The 20,000-nt window shown below is 37.9% G+C and overlaps 2 protein-coding genes across 2 annotated transcripts in view; one reads left to right on the plus strand and one right to left on the minus strand.

Annotated features, from left to right (window-relative positions):
- Positions 1-3,204, plus strand: part of LOC127356470 (arf-GAP with dual PH domain-containing protein 1-like) — a 14,241-nt gene extending 11,037 nt beyond the window's left edge. Inside the window, exons 9-11 of the mRNA XM_051388245.1 lie at positions 118-189; positions 509-737; positions 831-3,204. Of these exons, the coding sequence (XP_051244205.1) occupies positions 118-189; positions 509-737; positions 831-859 (330 nt within the window). The 3' untranslated portion in view covers positions 860-3,204. The remainder of the gene's footprint in view (positions 1-117; positions 190-508; positions 738-830) is intronic.
- Positions 2,020-20,000, minus strand: part of LOC127356471 (ras-related protein Rab-26-like) — a 54,151-nt gene continuing 36,170 nt past the window's right edge. Inside the window, exons 6-9 of the mRNA XM_051388246.1 lie at positions 7,073-7,138; positions 5,556-5,612; positions 4,512-4,588; positions 2,020-3,781 (exon numbers count right to left, since the gene is read on the minus strand). Coding sequence (XP_051244206.1) covers positions 3,682-3,781; positions 4,512-4,588; positions 5,556-5,612; positions 7,073-7,138 — 300 coding nt within the window. The 3' untranslated portion in view covers positions 2,020-3,681. The remainder of the gene's footprint in view (positions 3,782-4,511; positions 4,589-5,555; positions 5,613-7,072; positions 7,139-20,000) is intronic.

Consider the following 20,000-nt stretch of genomic DNA (forward strand, 5'->3'; position numbering starts at 1 on the left):
GATTTATAAGTTAGGTAAACATGCAACGCCTATAACATTGTTATATATTTATTTGACAGTTATAGATGTATGAATTGAGCTGCTGCCACATGTCTCTCTCCTCTTTCTGTCCCACAGCACACAGAGGGCTTCAAGAAGAGATGGTTCACTATGGATGACAGGAGGCTCATGTACTTTAAAGATCCACTGGTATTAATGCTGAACGTCGTGTGGAAACTGCTGTAGTTACACACTGTGACCTGCAGATGTTGCTATGCCATTTTATGACATTTTCGCTACTGTTCATCAGTCTCTCTGTAGGACAGTGCATTAAAAATCTCAGTATAAAACATTCCCTTTAGACAGATGGCTATCCATCTACATAGTTTGCATGCAATTTGTTGCAAAGTGGAGATTCTGACCTTTAGGTTTGTGGTGCTCAAAAAAAGCAGTTTCCTCTGAAATATGACATGGTTATTCACAGTAACTTAATTAAGGAGATGATTAATGTTTTCCCCTCCACTTCCAGGATGCCTATGCACGAGGCGAGGTGTTCATTGGTAGTAAGGAAAACAGCTACACTGTGCTTCCCGGCCTCCCCCCGAACATTCAGGGCTACCATTGGCTGTTTGGAATTACCATAGTGACCCCGGACAGGAAGTTTCTATTTGCATGTGAAACTGAAGAGGATCAGAAAGACTGGATCGCTGCATTTCAGACTGTTATCAGCAGACCAATGATGCCTCAGGAGTATGCAGGTAAACTGAACACCCAAGTCAGCAAAGTCATTATTGAGTTTTTTCCCCCTTAATTTTTCAGTTGGATATATATTTTTTCTGTTCTCTCCACAGTGGAGGCCTATTTCAAGCACAAACCATGACTGTCTTAGTGTTTGTCAACTGTTGGTGCAAAATGAGGAGGAGGAAGAGGACCTCAGATATGTACTCGATATCTCATAATGGGAGCCTTTAAAAAAACTTAAGGGTGATAGAAAAAGGACTAAAAGGTGAGACCACAGTTCTCGTCCCCACAGTGACTCCTTTACTCTACCTGCCACCCTGCTCAACCTCACCTATGTTATGTGCCAGACCCATTTGATAGAAAGTCCGAATCACTCCTAAGCTCATGAATGTTACCCTAACTCACTCATCTGTTATGCGACTTACATACTTGAAAGAAGTCAGTCATCTTGACCTGAATGTGCTGAAGTTACTTGTTTGTAGGAATCAGAAGCGTTGCTGCTTGGATGTCAAAAGATGTGGTTCTCTCTGATCTCAGTAATAGTATTGTACATACTTAATTACTCAGATGTTAATACAACTGAATTAACCTTGCAATTCAACTAGGTGTACAAATTGTGCCCTTCTGGCTAGTTATCTGCAGACTAAGACAAACATTATCTGACACACAGTGTAATATGTTAGTAAGAAGGAATAATACATACATGGTCTACAGATATTCACACACATATTCACATTTATTTCCACATATGAGTACCATGGTATTTAATTCTTAATGTATTTATTTTTTTAACTGTCTACCACGCTTTATGCTGCTTGTAAATTTATGTTAAGCACTGCAGGTATAATAAGCTATTTTTGCTTTTTTGTACATATTCAAGCAACTGAATGTAAATTGCTTTGTGTGACGTTTATGATCACATTTAAGAATTGGCTTGCATTCCTTTGCCTCTCGTTTTTGCAAAACTATCCAAATTTCAAACATCTTTTAATGTATTATAATTATTTATCCAGCAGAGGGAGACAAAGGAAAGGTTTTAAACTCCCTAAACTAAGGGGCTCATTAACCTCATCAAACCAGTGACGACAGGTGTGCACATTAAATTATTTGTGTAAGTGCTGAAGAGAAAGGCAGCAGTGCCTTTGTTCAAACTTGAAGAGCTGGGGTCAAGCAAACACTGTAAGCGTGCATCTGCCCAAATCTCCGCCACACACATTATTTTATAACTCATGCTCTGAATTCACTGTACAGTCGTGTTGGAGTGAAATTTGTGCAAGTGACTCTGAAATATGGTCACTATTAAAAGGGTAAAAGCCACATTACCTTCTGTTTTTATTGTAGTTAACTTTCAGTTACAAGAAAGAAGTTGCACATTGAAAAGTAGTCAAACCACAAATCAATACATTACTCTGAACATCAAGATTGAAAAAATGTACAGTAAATGCTGTACAGAGATATTCAGTTTTTATGGTTTCTATGACTAAGATGAAACTACTAAAGCAACAGTCATATAAAAAGAGGCCTATGCTTCTTTTACGAAGAACAGGTTAAATACTGGTAACAGATTATAAGAAATATGTTTTTAAGAAAACATGGCACTATATACCCTATTTATGTATTTCTGAATGGAAAATAAAAGCAAAACAAAAAAGCAGGAAATAAAGCAGCCAACAAATATTTGCACATTCGACTACAAATATAACATTCAAAGGAAAAAGAGAAATATACATGTCTGTGTGTCATATACAATACTCTAGGTAACATTGTCAACATACTCTAGGTCTTTATTCCCTAGCACGCTCTTATTTACCATCTAAAGTGCTATTCTCCATCAAAACTTTTTTACATGCAGAAAAAAGTATTTACATCACGTTTGTCAAAACCCCAGTGTAGATTACATAAAGCTTAAATAACAATTAAAAAAAAAGTATATGTATATTATCAAGAAGAGATGTTGCATTAGAGCACTCCAAGACTTAACATTGACCCTATAATATTGAAAAAAACCCATGCACTGCCATGTTTCTAATGTTTATTTAAACTGCTGTATTCTTCATTTTTTTGCATATAGCATGAATTCAAATCTACTAAAAGAATCATGTATTGTGGCTAATGATGCTATTCTGTACTTAATATTCTTGTATACACAATAGCAACATATATGAACTTTTATGTAAAAGTAGTAATACATATTCCCAAATATCCACAGCTGAATCATGGAAATGCTTAGATTGAGTTTATGCTGGTGAGCTAAACTGGCTGCAAAGAGCCTGTTGAATTACTGACATGAACACTGAACCATGTACAGACAACACATCACTGTACATCTATTATATGAACATTCATCCATGCGCTGATCACAAAATGGCAAATGTCATTAACATTTTAAATGGCTGTGAGAAATAAATGTATCTTGTGTCTGCAAAAGACCATAATTTCTGTTGTGATTAAGTCCCGTCACAATAAAATAACCACATAAGGTAATGCAAAGGTGTCCGATTCAATGCTGGGGTGATATTATTATTATCATGCAGCTACAGTTATGGAAGAAAATGTCCATTAATAGATTAATAACTGAGGTGAGCAGCGCATTGCTTTGTCTTTTGCAAACCATAACCTGGGGCTACATTCGCAGCTGCAGAAGGAGGTGGGTGAGGAAAAAGCAGGACACACAAGATGGAGTAGGGCAGTGAAAGGAGTGCAAGATGACAGATGGCGGTTGTGTGGACGGAGACGGGGAGGTTTGAGAGCGGAAAAACAAGGACAAAAAGGTTTATACCTCGCTGGAGCTGACTCCACCTCTGATCAGGCTAGATATGAACACCTACTGTATGAACATGAATGCGCCACACACACACACACACACACACACACACACACACACACACACACACACACACACACACACACACACACATAAATATACACACACACAGATCCAGAGAATGACTAAGGCAGGCTTTAAGACCTGCAGCAGCCTGTGCTCTTCATCTCCTTGTTTACGTACTCCTGGAGCTTAAACTTCTCACTGGGATCCTTCATAGACCGGTGCTTCAGCTCCCTGAGACAAAAGAAGAGGATAAGGGGAGGTTGAACCAAAACAGACCCACCCGCCATAAACACTACAGATGATCAGTTTATGGCTTAAGTTACTCCAAAAACTAATTTGGTAACCTAAGCATAAAGCGTATATCATGTTATTATCTTCAGATATATATATATGAATAACTTATTGTTACTTTACTTTGCAAAATGATGTGCAGTTTGACACTGTAAGGCTGTTTTCACATTCATCTGCTAAAGGGGGGAATGTTTGTGCTCATCTTAAATTTAAAAAAGGTTTAAAGGTCCTGTGTGTAACATTTAAGAATATCTATTAAAGAGCTATTGACAGAAATGGACGAACCAAATACTGGCTCTAGATAAGGCCACATGCATGTTTTGCATGTTTAGTAGCCAACATAGTTTCTGCTTTGCACTTGAAAGTTGCAATCTGCATGTACTGCACTAAATCCTACACACTGGTTTCTTTAAGATGTGTACATGTGAGCAGGATTTTCACATGTAGTTTGTGGTTAAACATGCATAAACTGACAATGGACTTTACTGGGCACTAGTCTCCTACTTCGCTGTAGATGAAAAATATTTGCATATTTAAAAATTCTGGATTTTCCAATGAGGGAGAAGAATTTTTAATGCGATAAGTTAGTATGTAAGTATTGAAATATATTTAAATGACATTTCTCTTGATTAAACCAATCCACAACACTTTCAGAAAGAATGACACTCACTTAGCCACAGCAGTGAAAGCCAGCTCTACATTGAGACCTGACCTGGCGCTGGTCTCCATGAAGGGAACTCCAAACTCCTGCAGAGTCAAAGCAATGACATTTATTAGAAATGTTGATTTATGCTTAACAGTATGTATGATAATTTAACACTTTTCAGCAGAAAGCTGCTTCTCTGATGTGCTACAAAAAATAAAAAGTAAATAAAAATCAAGGCTATTGAATAAAAAGTATAATTGAACTTCACAGCACAATAGTGAACTGTGGATACATCCAGCTCAGATGTGATAAATTTGTCTCCCAGCTTTTCCTCTGCAGGGGAATTTGTCTCAGCCCACAGTGATGGTAACAGATATGCTTTTTTCCCCTCCCAGGCTGAACCTTAAGTTACTTAGTGGCACTTTATTGCTCCCACTTCTGGAGAGAATCGCCTGGCTGTTTGCTATTAGTTTTTGTGTGTCATGCTGTGAAGCAACGGTAAGGGAGATTGATAAAAACAAATGTTTGCTCCTTGTTTCGGTGGTTAGTGGTTGTATTTGTGCCTGCACTGATGTCTATCACAGGAGCATAAAACTTTTATGGATGGTGACATAGAAGGCAGGAATCCATACAATAAATAATCATTATCAAATGTTAATTATCTACAGTAGTGTGATACATCTGAAGTGTCTGGTTTTCTTTGTCTTATCTGTTTTTTTTTAATTTGCAGGTGGTACATTTTCCTCACAGAGTAGAAGGGGTTTCTGTGAGATAAGAGCAAGAGTGAAAATGAAAATGATCCCTAGATAATCCCACCTTTCTGTAATATTCATAATCTTCTCATCTGCCATAGAAATTCAATCAGCCATACAAATACCTCTGCAATATTACATGAAATGAGAAATCATTGCCTTCATTTGTCACATACGAGACCTTGATTTCACAAGAATTAAAAAAGATGTGTTTAAAACGTTCAAATTATGCAGGGTGTAGCTTCTCATTGTAACAGCTGCGGCATCTGGACAAAGAAAATTGTGCACATGTTTTCATTAAGTCTCGATAATTAACCTTTGCGAGCCTTTCGCCGTCTTCTCTCTTCACCACCCTCTCATGTGTGGCATCAGCCTGGTGAGACAGGAACAAACAAGGTCACACAGACGAGCATCATGCACCAACATCAGTGCTAAAACCACAACAACCACCCACCCACCGAGGAGATTTGCTTGCTATTTGTCCACAGTTTACACACAAGCCTTTCCTGGTGTTGAGGTCTGATGGCAGCAAGTGAGTCAAGATTGGCTCTCAGGGTGCTAATTAAGGACTGATATGGAGCGTGGGGGACTGAGACTAGACAGAGCTCCAAGGCAGAGACATCTGTTCTCTGTTCAGAGGGAGGGATGTGAATGGCAGTTTTAGGAAAAAAATGTGCAACACTGATTTGCAAATTAGCAGCTTAAGATTTTGTCAGATGTTTGTGTGTGCTTGAAATTGACAAGAGTAATTGTACTTTGTCTATCAAACAAATAGTCACCAATGACTTAAATGTAGTTGTTATCATTACTGATGCCAATAAAACACATGAGGTTTGATTCGGATACAAGACCAACATTTGTTTCCGTACTTCACATTGGGGAGCCAGAAAACATTTTTACTGAATAAAAGGAAGCTTTAAAAGATGGTGATATTCTATACTTTTGTAATTGTCAACAAACCCCATGAAACTACAGACAGCAACAGAGCATCAAGTGCATCTCTCAATGCTTTCTTAATACTACTTAGCCCTAGCCCATTGGATGTAAATCGTTAAAAAGCCTTTAAATAGGGCGCCTGGTCAGCTCAGTCGTTAGAGCTGGCGACCCATATACGGAGTTGCTGCAGCGGCCTGGGTTTGAATCCGACCTGCGGCCCCTTGCTGTGTGCCATCCCCTCTCTCTCCACCCACCCTTCCTGTCTCTCTATAAAAATAAAGCCAACAAAAAGGCCAAAAAAATAACTTAAAAAAAAAGCCTTTAAATAAAGAAATTGCTTTGAGACAGCTGGGCACTGTAGTTTTTAGCTAACATTACTAAAATAAGAATCAATAGTGTATTTTTTAAGGCCTACTTTTAGCCGTGGATTCATATAAATTTTGCGCTCTAGTCAGTATTTATGGTGTCTGGCATTGGCTCAAACATAGTAATGAAGGAACATGTCACCCAGTGCAACAGTGGGGTCATTTATGTGTTTTTAATAATTTAACAATGGAGCTCTGTGTGCACAGAGGAATAAAATATATCAATGAGATACACAGCGGCTACCTGTTAGTAGGATCAATTCATTGTTGGTTTTGATTATTTCATGGGATTTGTTAACAAAAAGATATAAAATATGCCTTATACCTTATACTTATACCATAACTTCATCACGGTTTAACTTTTTCTAATCAAAGAATAATTAAACTAAGAGTTAGAAAAAATGCCAACATTGTTCGATAATCTGCGCCAGAGACACATTTTACCTAAAATATTGTATAGTATTGACGTTTTTTTCTACTGGATATCTACCAATAGTCACAAATATCTAGTTAATACATAATAATGCCTTGCCTTGTTTCCAAGCAGCATGAGCACCACATCCTGTTGGGCGTACTCATGGATCTCAGTCAGCCACGCCTAGTAACGATACAGGATAAATAGACAAGAGGGAGAGAAGACTTGCTGTTAGACTAGCAGAAAGACATTATGAGTGTGAAAACTTAAAAAGGAAGAAATATGTAGAAGAAATTAAAAGGGCTTCAGGAAAAAAACTTGACAAGGACGAACCTGAGCATTAAATCTAATATCATGAATAAAGAGAAGGAGGAAAGTAAGAGCGACTACTTTATTTAGAAGATGAATATGGGTAAAGGAGAAAAAAAATTAGAAAAAACTGAGGCAAGGTCAAAGAAATTAAGAGGATAAAAGCAAGAAAGAGTATGTGAGAAAGAGAAATACTTAGAGAGTTACTGTAACAAACACTCATCATCATCAGTTTAATCAACACGGTCTGCTCCATCCTGCTTTAACTACAGTATGTACTCAGGGGAAAGATAAAGCTTTACGAGGGAACAAACAGCACCTCTGACTGTATGAGCTCTGACAGCACCTGAGCCATCTATTCACTGTTAGTGAGCATTTAATCAGCTCAAACAGACACCTGCAAACCCCTCCTGCTGAAATAATATCCCTCATCTCAGCACAAAGCTTAATTGTACCCATAGTGAATTACTCCACATTGGATTTCTGACTGGCTGGTGATCAATGCACCTTATTTTGGTAGTCCTTCTCCAGAGCAGTTCCCCCTCTGACAGCTCCTCTGCAATTAATTCTGGTGATGACTCTGTGTTTGCAGAGGGATTTCACCGGGTTCACCTCCAGCCAAAGGTCATGTTAAATAACAGGAGATGAGATAGGCAATGTGTTGACACTTCTGCCTGTAAATATCAGAGCGTATGCTGCATGTGTCGATTTGTATCTTTATTATAAACAGAATGTATGTGTTGACATGAACATTTCTTAGTATGATAACTTTGATGATAACTTTTTAAATATCTCAGCTATCAGAAAGACTTCCATGAAATTTTGCACAGACATTCATTGTCTGCAGAAGATAAATTCTACTGATTTGGGTGATACCTGCCTTTTCCTCTTGTGCCACCATGATGTTCACATTAGTGGTTTTAAAGGAAATTTCTCAACAACTTGGAATAACTTTGATCCCTTATCTTTACCTCTATAGGGCCATCATCAGGTCAAAATTTTAATTTGCTCAGTAATCAGCCTCAGCTGTACTTAAGCTCAAAGTGCCAAAACACAGCCTCACAGCGCTGATAGCAAGGCTGTAGACTCTTAGTCTTAGTCAAACTGACTTTAAATGTATTTTAGAGTTGAAATGATTAGTTGAATAATCAATTAGTCATTTAGTTGATCAACAAAAAACTAAGCAGGAACTATTGATAATCAATAATAGTATTTTCTCGAAAAATGACAACAGATTTGAGCTTATTAAACCTACTACAAGAAGTTTTTAACTGGTTATGAAACAGTTTAGTTTAATACTGATGCCTCTGTAGGGCCTACATAAGCACACAAGACCATCAGTGAAAAGATTTGTTTTTTCTACACAAACAGGGCAGTTGAAACATTACCGCTTTTGTCCACAGGGGGCGCCAGAATCAACACAAAATGAAAGTTCCTTCTTGCTGCTTTAAATGCAAATATTTAATGGTTGGATTGTTCGTCAGACAAAACAAGCTTCAGTATGCCATCTTTGCCTTTTTATAGACCAAATAATTCCTAAGAAAACAATCATCAGCCTCAATAATGAAAATAATAATTAGTTGCAGCCCTGTATAATGAGAAATATATTTCATTTTTAAAGATATTTTTTTATGAATCAGAACATATAAAAAAATTTAAGAAAATAACTTTTTTCCAGAACCATAACTTCCATTGTCCTCCACCTTCTACCTTCTTAGACTTCAGCTATAGTCAAACCTCATCCAAACTCTGGAACTCCAAGCCTTCACCCAGTCAACTCCACATCCATAAGAATGATGCATGGCCCTCTACAGGCCCATGTGATTAGCATTGCATGACCATGTTCAAACACCCAGGTGCTTATAAATAAAAGATCTGCATTTCGCTCAGCTACCACCCCATCACACTGCAAATCCATGCAGTCACTAACTTTCACAAAGAATGTTAAAAGGCTGTGTTAAAAGGGTCAAGACTACATTTTATTCGGAAATGGCTTTCTATTCGGATTTAATTTTTCAGGAATCAAAAGTCAAATGTATTTCATCATGTAATTTTCTCCATAAAAATGCATGTTCCCTTCATGCAGTTGTTAGTTTATATGAACAGTGTTTAAGAGGAAAAAAGAAGCACAATAAAACTACAGACAAAAGAAGGAAAACACTTAAATAAAGACGTGATAGTTTTGGTCTGAAGCTCCTTTATTCTGAACTTTATTTTAGGTGTTATAACCTGAACTTTGTTTAACCTTTTACTGAGACAGGGTTTAATTTGAAGTATACAACACTGTTGTGATTACATTTGCATCAGATTTCTTTTTTTTTTTTTTATAATTTTGTACAGCATTTAGCTAAACATTAATTGTTTTTGTGTGTGAGCAGGTGGACAGGAGTAATGAGAAGTTTGTGTGTCTTTTGTCCTCTAGTTTATTGTGTTGCCTTGAAATAAATGCTGAATCCCATTTGCAGTTTGATATGCTACAGATTTAATGAGGTCAGAGAGGTTTGGTGGCGCGGAGGTTCTTTAATAAGGCAGTGAGCTCCACCTTTGGGGAGTGGAGGACAGATTTAAAGGAACATTTAAAGACGTTTAGAGAAAGGTCCGGCTGAGCCCTCTGCTATTTTGAGATTAATGGAAAAAGGTTGGGTTGGTTGAATTTGCATCACTGGTGCTCTTCAACATAGTGCTGAAGGGGCAAAATGTTACTGGGGAACATTTTGCATGTGGATAATTACCTGCTTCATGCATAATTCAACTCTCAAGGTTTCCCATCATTCACATCTCGCTTAGCTAGGTCCACTGCTCGTCATTATTGCTTGTCTTTGAAAACAGCTCAAATCTTTAAATTCTGTGAACCCTTGAAAAATAGTTTGCGTCTGTGTGAGGCGACTTCAAATTACAATCCATCGTCTGTGCCAAATTACATATTGGCATAGACGTTTGGCCTTTGTAATAGAAGGTTATTGTTCAACTTGGCAATCCTTCATCCTCCCACAACAAGTCTAAGCACGCCTCAGCAGGGTAAAATTTGATGGCTTGCTCCTGAGTGATTCTCTCCATATGCTGCGATTACTGTTGATGAACCATAGCTTGTAATTAGATCATTCAGCTGTTTATAGCGCACCTCCCCCATGGGTCATTTTACAGATACAATCATTGATTCCAGATGATGCCTCTTGTCACCTATTACCCAAGTCTCCTATTATCTTTTCATCGCAGGAGAATAAGGACATACAAGCAAAAATCGATCAATGCAGTGCATGTGGTCTACGGACATTATCATTTAAATTGGAGAGAGGATAACAAGTGAGTGCATTTAAGCTTCCAGAGGGAAGATTTTGACTATTTATTCATGTGATAACTGAGCTCTGAAAAATACTATGGATTATAATAAACCATACTGGATCTGTAATGGCTTTGTTGCCACCAGCACACCTGTCCACAAAATGAATACAACTAAAAAACAAAAAAACTAAATGAAACATCACAGTTTATCAAAAAGATTTGGAAAGACACTGGGAGGGAAATAATATTCCTGAGTAAAATCACAAACAGATCAGACTCCAGTTTTGAGGAAGTGATAATTGATGAGTAAACAGGCTCAGGCGTATAAATAAAGATATCATGCTGCACTATTGAGGGCCATTATTTCTCTGTGAAAGACTGAACAAACAGTGACTCCCTGTTGTCAACATCCCCTCTGTATACTGCAAACAAGGCTTCAAACTGCCTCTGGAGTGCTGTATTTTACTGTAATAAAAACCCTATAATATCTAAACCTGCCTCTATTTCTTTCATGTTAGTCACTAGCTTCACATTTACTCTTGTACTCGATTCACGTGGCATAGCAATGTGGATTAAAGTTTGTATGGCATCTGTAGGCGGTAGACACAAACTTGGAAGACTCATATAGTTGTCTAATGTAAATAAGTTAATCTGACCTGGTTCTTGAATATTATTGCTATTTGCTTGCTAACAAAATGCAACATGTAAACAACACCCTTGTGGAGCTGTTGGATAATGTGTTTTTTAAATATATATAGGCTGGCAGTTTCCCTCTACCTCCAGAGTTTGAGCTAAGCTAAGCTTAACACCTCCTGTGGAAATACACACCCAGCCTAAAATGTTGATATATTTCTATGTGCTCTTGCATGAAGTTGCTGCAGTCCACAGCTGGACGTGTCTCTTACATATAGGCAGTGCACATCAAAGCTGTGAAGAATTTCACTTTCTTTTACAGCAAAGCATTGCATTTGAAAAAACAACCCTGCAATAACAACTACCTTTGTGAATGATTTGTCCACCTCTATTTGGCACTTTGGATCTCCACTTGGCAGTGGACAGAATAACAATAACACTACTGTTTCTTTTAATTGTTTTATTTATTTATTATTAATCATTTTTTTTGTAGAAGTGTTGCATTATGGAACTGACTGTATATAGGATCAGGAGTATTCACTACCCTCCAGTGGTCACAGTAAAAAAGACTAGATTATATTTGTAACTAATAAACAGTGCTAAATCAGTATAATTGTTTATAGTCAAATTAGTTTTTTGCTGTGGAGACTAGTTGCTCCAGATGTTCATACCATCTTTAAGGCGGACATGATAGCATACTAGTGCTTCCAGTAAATCCACCATATCTAAAACAATAGTGCTTGAAGCAGCAAGACCAGGTTCCAAATAAGTCTTTGACCATGGCTGAAGGAACTGGGCTGGGTTCATCTTTTATTCAAGACTAATATCTCTGGCCAAATGCTCAGGGAGCCAAATGTCAATGACAATGTGGCACAGTGGCAGGGTCGGTAATAAATTTATCTGCTCCTTGCCCTGGCAGTGGCAAGTGTGGCAAATCAAATGCAGCTGAAAGTTTGTTTTGTTTGTAAGAGCTGAAAAACCTTTAACAAACCCCAGCTGAATTCAGGTGCCCGATTCCTGTCATTTCAATTCTCAGTAGTCTCGAGCTCTGATGAATTAAAATGTCAGTTTGAAAGTTTGTACAAAATTTCCAAGTAAAACTCTTGATCAATATTAACAAAATCAACATTAACTTGGTGCTATGTGCTCTAATATATTATATATGATAAAGCTATAACAACAAATTCATGGCTGAAACTCACTGCCTGCTCAACTGTAGAAGTGAGAAACGCTAACAATGGCAGAGAGACTGATGAGCAGAGGGAGACAGAGACAGTGCCAAAAGGCAGCAAGGAGACAGACAGTGACAGTGAAAGACAAGGCAAAGACCAAAGGATCCGTATCAGAGAGGAAGAAAGATAAAAGCCAGGCAGACAGCAGCTGGTGGCTGCATTGTGACATTGGCAAGACAAGTTGTCACTGGCAGAGGTATGTGAGGGTACTTCTGATGCTGCCTTGTATTTGTTCTTCTTTTGTTGTCCCTGAGATAAAAAACCAGGGCTGTGTCCTACTCCAGGAAACTAGGCTAGACAGGTCAGCTGATGGTGTGGGACTATAGTTTTGATTTTTTTTCTAAAGACGGTGTATGAGTATAAATTGTGTATCAGGCAGGGGTAAGCAGTACCAAAACCAAGCATCGTGTCTGGCCATCTGCAGTCTTCTTTACTCTTTAGTTAGATAGTTCCAGATTAACATACAAATGTTGCATGCATTCAACATATAAGAGCTTCTTGTTATCAGTACCAAAGCTTAAAGGTCCAATGTGTAACATCTATTGGCAGAAATGGAATATGATATTCAGATATGTTTTCATTAGTGTATAATCACCTGAAAATAAGAATTCTTATGTTTTTGTTCCCTTTAATGAGACGTTTTTCTCTACAGACACTGCGGGACGCCTTCCATGGCCGCCGCCATAATAAACGGCCATGTTCCTACAGTAACTGAGAACGGACACAGCCCGTTCTCGTTTCCAGGTCTTCAAATACAGATGCGAGTGGTTTTATTTGCAATCTGCAACTTCACCGATGCCACTCATTCCTACACACGGGTCCTTTAAGTTTTCGTGACAGTACTACCTTTGAAAAAAGAAAAATATATATTATACCCGGCCTATATGCCTATATACCTTATACCCAGATCAGGACAAATTCCTCAAGGGGCCTCAGAGTGTCTTTCCATGTCACCCAACTTTCCCTCTAGCAGCAGATTTGCTATGGGTGACAATGCTATTCTTGCCAGGCTTTGATCAGAGAATTACACCAGCAGACGGAGTGGAGAAGTCTGCTCCCAACAATATTCAGACTCAGACTGAGCCAACCCAGAAGAGCGCAGGGAGAAAGTAGGGCTTCTCCCCTGAGAGGAGGTTTAAGCTGCACGAGGCAGCTGAGCTAAACGGAGTGACACTGTGTCACTGTCTGACACACAGAAAAATCCTGTCACACTAAGGGCTGTGTGTATTCACACATTTGTGCAGAAACAAATCAATAAACTATTGGATTTACTCAAAACCAGGGTTTTATGATGTTGGCATTAAAATCTGCTTGTCAACATTTTTTGTTGAACTACGCAATATTTTCTTCTGCAGATTTTATAGACACTCAAAATATCTCTAATAAAAAGACACAGTAATCAAGTCCCTTCTGTGTTAGAAAACTTTAAATCATAAAAAAAGAAAAACTGAAAACAACAGCCTTGTAAGCTGATTTCTGTGGCCTGACAGAGAAGAGACAGGCTTTTATGTTTATAAAAGAGCAGCTGCAAACGGCAAACATGGGTGTGAGACATGTCTGGATGACTGATGTGCTTTGAAAAGCTGCAGTCATAGAGTGAGTCCGAGTGTGAGACAGCAGAGTGAGATGTGTACATAGAAACTATCCTCACTTCTCTCGATGCTCTCCGTCAACTTGTTTTTGTGCTGTAGAAGCTGAAAATAAGCGCTGTGTGGCTCTTTCAGTCAGTGATACGTTCAGTGTTTTAAAGTAGTTAGTGTTAAATAAACCAGATAAAAGGCTTTACATGGGGAAAGTGGCAGTGTCTATTGTCATAAGTAATTCATGTGTGAGTGAGAGTTTCGCTTTACATTAAACCAACCATGTGGCAGAAAAGACTTATAAAGGGAAAATATTTAATATTATAAAAGAATGTTTTGACAAAAGAGGTTTCAAGTGAAAATAAATGAAATGATGACTTTTCTTGAAGGAAGGTTTTTCTTCCTTTATTCAATCTCCTCATTTACAGATATTGATGTGATTCAGCTTGGTCCTGTGAGCAAACAGCACAAAGACAAAGAAACACAAGTACACGTTGCCAAAGAAAGAAAATTACTGATGAGCTGAGGATGAAACAAGGTCAACTCACAGCATTTCTCTTTTCTTTGGAGAAAAAACAAACCAAAAATGTTTTATTGCAACTATCTGTGGGTTTCCAAGTTGTTCTGAAACAACAAGTTAATGAACATATGTGACCCTTCGTCTTCAAGTTAACAAAGTGCTTAGGCTACCTCCATGTACACAAAATCCTACACTATATTGTAACAAGAAAGAAGAAGAAACACAAGAAGCATACACTTTGTGGAGAATACCATTATTATTTAATATAATAATTATATAATAGTAATTTTGGCACACAAATGATTTAGTTGTTGCTGGGTAAATAATGTTAGGAGTATATTTATATGTATAATGGGCTTGAAATGCATGGAAAGTTTAACCATCCCTTATTAATATAATGGTAATGGTATTTTTTTTCTTTCTCTCCAGTTACCAATTTCTTTAAGATACAATTTCTTGGTAATACACTGACATAAGCATGATGATACAGACATACATTTATTCTGATGCAGACTGACTAAGTATACTTGGTACTTTTTAATAATTGGTCTTTCCTTTTAGTGGCTGCATTTATGCATAAATTAAACTCATTTGTTTCACTGAATAGCTTCGTTGAGTTACTACTGAGCTGCTCTCTTGGTGGATATTAGAAAGAAATATTAGATTACAAATGATCTTTTTGTAATGAACTTACTTGATTTAATATGTAAATTTAGTATGAGGTGTTTGAGCTCTTTGCCTATTTAAACATATCTGTAGACCTAGTGTGTCAAAACGATGTATGACAGTGAGAAAAAGCAGAGGTGAAAGACCAATTACATGTTTCATTAGTGGCAAGTGGTCAAGAGGTTAATGCAATCAGCTCACACACCCTGCCAGTGCAAGCAGGGACATCTAACTTTTAAATGATTTATATTTCTCAGAATTATGAATATAAAAGAGGGAATCAATAATTTAAGGTTTTCAATATGTTATGAGGCGAATAATGGAGTGGGCAAAATGTCAAGTGCCAGCAAAATGGAGGTTCAACATGAGCAGGCTGAAAGGTCTCAAAACTGCAGAGACAAAGAACAGGAGTCATTAACCTGTAAATGTGTCACTTTGCTACATTTCCATTATAATAAATTGATCCACACACCATCTAACCTCATGGCAGGAATGTAGATGCAGAAGTTCCCCCGTTAGTTGTGTGCCAGTTTTGAGACATTGTGCACATACACAGTCCTCATTATCATGACATCCTCTGTGACATCTGTGCCAATTGTTTCCAAAGACATGAGGGGGTTGTGGGGCTCAGTGCCACCCTGTCAATCAAACTGATATCTTGTCAGTCCTCATGTCAGTCCTCGTAAACGCGATTCTTCTCTTTAAAATATGCTCTTTTGGTCTATCTATCTATTCTTGGAAAAACAAATTCTCCCCTCTGTTCGTATCAAGTGCATTCTTTGTCTCTAGACAATCTAGACAGACATTTTAAATTTCAAATTTAAGTTGATAGGCCATGATAAAACAATGAAGATGAAAACAAATGAGGAAAAGCTCCAAAAAGCCCTAAAGCCATATATAAAGTTTATTTGACACAGTGACACTGTGTGGGAGAAGGGTGACCTCTGCTGAGATATCTCTACTTTGATCCAGTGTTTCTTCTTCTGCTGTTACAAACCCAACATCATCTTAGACCTTAGTCTGCTAATGTCTTGACATGCTGCAGGCTTATTTAACACAACAGATGCCAATGGATTCTGGTACAATAAACTACAAACACATATTGTAGGCAGTAGAGACCAAACATTTACAGCACTCTATGTGTTCTGGCTATGACAAGAAAACCCTCAATAGGTACTTACTAACTTGTCCAGCCATTTTTTCAATATACAGCATATTCTCAGGCCATTAACAGTATGCAAGCTTATGAGGTTCAGTCAGTGAGACATATCATCTCTATCTCAGTTTTGAGAAGTTCTAATAAAGCTAGTTACATAAATAAGTTTTCTATAGTATAGTAGTATGGCCCCTTTTCCTTTTTCCATACATATTCAAAAGTTTATCCACCACTTGACAAATAAACACATTTTTGTTTCCATTCATGTTCAGTGAACAAACTAATAATTTACTGTGTGCATAAACCAGCAATAACTGATTTTTTTGACCACTTGCGGGTCACCTATTCTGTTGACATGGTAAACTTGTTAGTAAACAGTTGCTTATTTACACATCCAGTAGTTATAAAGCAACATAAGCATGTGTTTTGAGTCATGTTTCTGGCCAACTGGGGAATGCAAGTCCAATATTCCAATAAGTCCAATAAGTCAAACTTTTTTTTCGCTAGTTTTGGCTCTCCACCAACTCCTCAAGGAAATATTTGACTATTTAGCTGCTAAATGCTCTCCACCTTGTTCACCAGCTAGTCACTAACTGTGTCTGTGGGAGTGTACAGTGGGTTTTTAGAGCTTTTTCACTGAAAACATCTGCCTGCTGTGGATGAAAACAATGAGAGCAGTGAGAGTGGACTAAAAGCAGTACATTTGTCAGATGGGCAGCTGAACAATCAGCTGACTCACTATAAAGCTGACGGGAGCTGCAGATTCAGGTGATAATTCTGTGTAGGTTCATCCCGTTCACATTCTCACATTGCAACTTGTTTGCAGCTTCATAGGTATCATAGTCCAGATCAACTGAACTCCGGTCAAAGAACAATCTTTTTAAGACTTGTTTGCTTTTTGTCTTGTGGACAGACCATCTATCAGATAATTGTTGAGATGTTTTAGTCTTAAGTGATGGATCCTACATTTCTCATAATCCAACCTGATAGAAACGTGTGTTAGATCCCTGCCTGTTCAACGCCCACAGCTTCATCTCTGTTGTTTGCAAGGCAAGCTTTTAGTTAAAAAGTCCAAGCTGACATAACCACTGATGACATTATCATGACTATATTCATTGCAACGGTAAATTAATTTGTAATGATGTTTACTGAAACATAATGGATTCAGTAAGATTACCCCCCATTCTCCCCAGTTTTCTTCAGTGGGTAGATATTTTGTGATATCAGCTGCTGAGACTTTTGCACCATCCCAATACATTTATTTCCTTTGTGTTGCTAAAACACTGAAGAATCACATTTGAAAAAACACAACACGCTGTTGCACAAACAATGTCATAATTAGTCTGGATCATCTACAGGCCATGCTGTGGTAATAGTTTTGGGTTAATCACTAAAATTCAATTTGTTTTTGTCATTAGAGTAAGGAATATAATTAGTTTTAATGTTCAAATTTCACTCCATCATGTGGTCATGAAGCCACCTACACTTTTTAGAGGCCACTTACTATTCTGCTCGTACATATAATTGAAATCTATTTTCACACTCTTTTCAAACAAAAGCTATAAGGTCTTTCTGTTCGGATGATAAAACGATTGTAGGACTGTGATAAAAAGCCAGAGTAACCACAACAAAAATAATGACGCCTCTGCATTTGTTCATGCCAGTAAGAGATAAAACACTCCAAAAAGACAAAAGATATAGAAAGTGACAGAGAAACAGAGTTTTTGTGCTGAAAAGTGTTTTAGTTAACACTATTTGTCTTTGCCCAATTGTTTAATAAAAACACACCTCAATGCACAAGTTCAACTTGGAGGTACAGAGGGAAACCAGAAGGTTTACAGAACTGGGTTATAGAGGGATCACATGTTTTCTCAATCAATAGTTGCTGTGACTAAAAGGAAAAATGAAACAGAAACAGACAAACAATGTAGACGATGATTGGATGACTCATTTTGTGCAAGACAGTGCGGGACTCCAGGCTGCCAGATTATCTGAAAAATCTGTGTAGTATTAAAACTGTCTTCAGGACAAATGACGACATAAAAATGACATAAAATAAAAATCCCTGTGGTTATGGGAAACTTCTCAGAAAACTTGTGTTTAACCCTGCAGTTAGGATTGTAAATGTTTTACCTGAAGCAGAAGAGACTCTTCACTCTTCTGTTTTCTTGGTTGTGAGACAGACCCTCCAGGAAATATCTTTTTGTTTATTTGCTAAGTTCTGAACAGTTTTTTTTATGTAGCTTTCTCTTTTTATAGACTATAAATCCAAAACTCTATACCCAAGGCTATCCCAAAACATTTTTTTTCCAACTGGTCTCGTAAATGGATTCCAAATGATCTAGCCTTGAATATTTCTCCTTCTCATTCAGCACTAATGCCATCAGTTCAGCGCGCTAACTAAAACTAACACATGCCTGTCCTCCATGTGAAAAAAGTTCAAGGGACGGATGAGCACTTCAATTTATTACAAAGTTGTTTTAGATTTTTAGAATAGTTCATGGAGCTTTTTGATGCAGTAAGAAGAGATACAAAAGAGCGAATCTGCAAATCATATTTTCACTCTGAGAGCGTCTGAATGGCTTTGACCTTTGTCAACCCCCTCACAGGTAAAGAGCTTCCTTCTGCAGAGTTGCAACAAACTCAGTAACATAAAAGGCACTTTTCCTGGTGAGCAGGAGGAAAAAGAGGTGTTATGTAACAAAGAGCAGGTAGATGATGAAGAGATGGCCATCGTTTTTACAAACTCTCCACAAGAAAGAGGAGCTGCAGTGAAACACCTCTGACATGAATCCGTCCACTAAGACATTTCAGTTATTTTTATTCCATCTGGGAAATTGAAACGCTCCAACAACAACAAAAACACGGGCAGCTTATAGGACATCTTTATTCATCTGGCTATGATTGAGTGTGTGTTTGTCTGCATATAAGCATCCCATCTTTTGGCACTTTGCTGCCAGACATCAAAGTAAATGGAAATGTCCACAGAAAGCAGGTGAACACTGGTGGATCATTTTCCCTTCCAACACTTTGCCTCTGCAGCGCCACGGTCCACTAGCATCACACTACCAGTCAAGGACTGGCAATAATCTACTAAAGCAATGGAGCTGACACACTAATAATGTTCCATGCAGGAGACCAAATTACAGATGATGTGTGAGTGACAAGGTAATGAATGAGGATTTCTGCATGTCATGCCCTGGCTAACTTGTATAAAACCTGATGGTGCAGAATAATCTTGGATGTGTTTCTTCATATAACACTTGCCTGAAACGAACTTTTAAAATGCCAGAGTCTCCACTGATTATAAATGAATGGTATTTAAATTCATATCACTGCATTATTTACTGACAGTTTCTCTCATCACCATCTGGTGCAGTGGTGCCATGACATTTAACTAACAGCTATGTGGTAGGCAGGTGGCCATTTCATTTGAAGCCAGACCATGCCCCGGGGACAGGCAGGTAGAGATGAATGAAGGCTCATAGATGAAGGTTCCATCGCTCTCATTGCTTTTATTGCGTTTCTACAACACAGACAAGTAAGCATGGTCAAGCATTCGGACATCAGCATGTGCAAACACACTCGCCGGGATGTAAGAGAGAGTGCAGCTACAAATAAATAAAATCATTTAACAATCAGCATCAAAGCCAGACTGTTCAATAAG

The sequence above is a fragment of the Dicentrarchus labrax genome, unplaced genomic scaffold (assembly GCF_905237075.1).
Source record: "Dicentrarchus labrax unplaced genomic scaffold, dlabrax2021, whole genome shotgun sequence".
Lineage (NCBI taxonomy): Eukaryota > Metazoa > Chordata > Actinopteri > Moronidae > Dicentrarchus > Dicentrarchus labrax.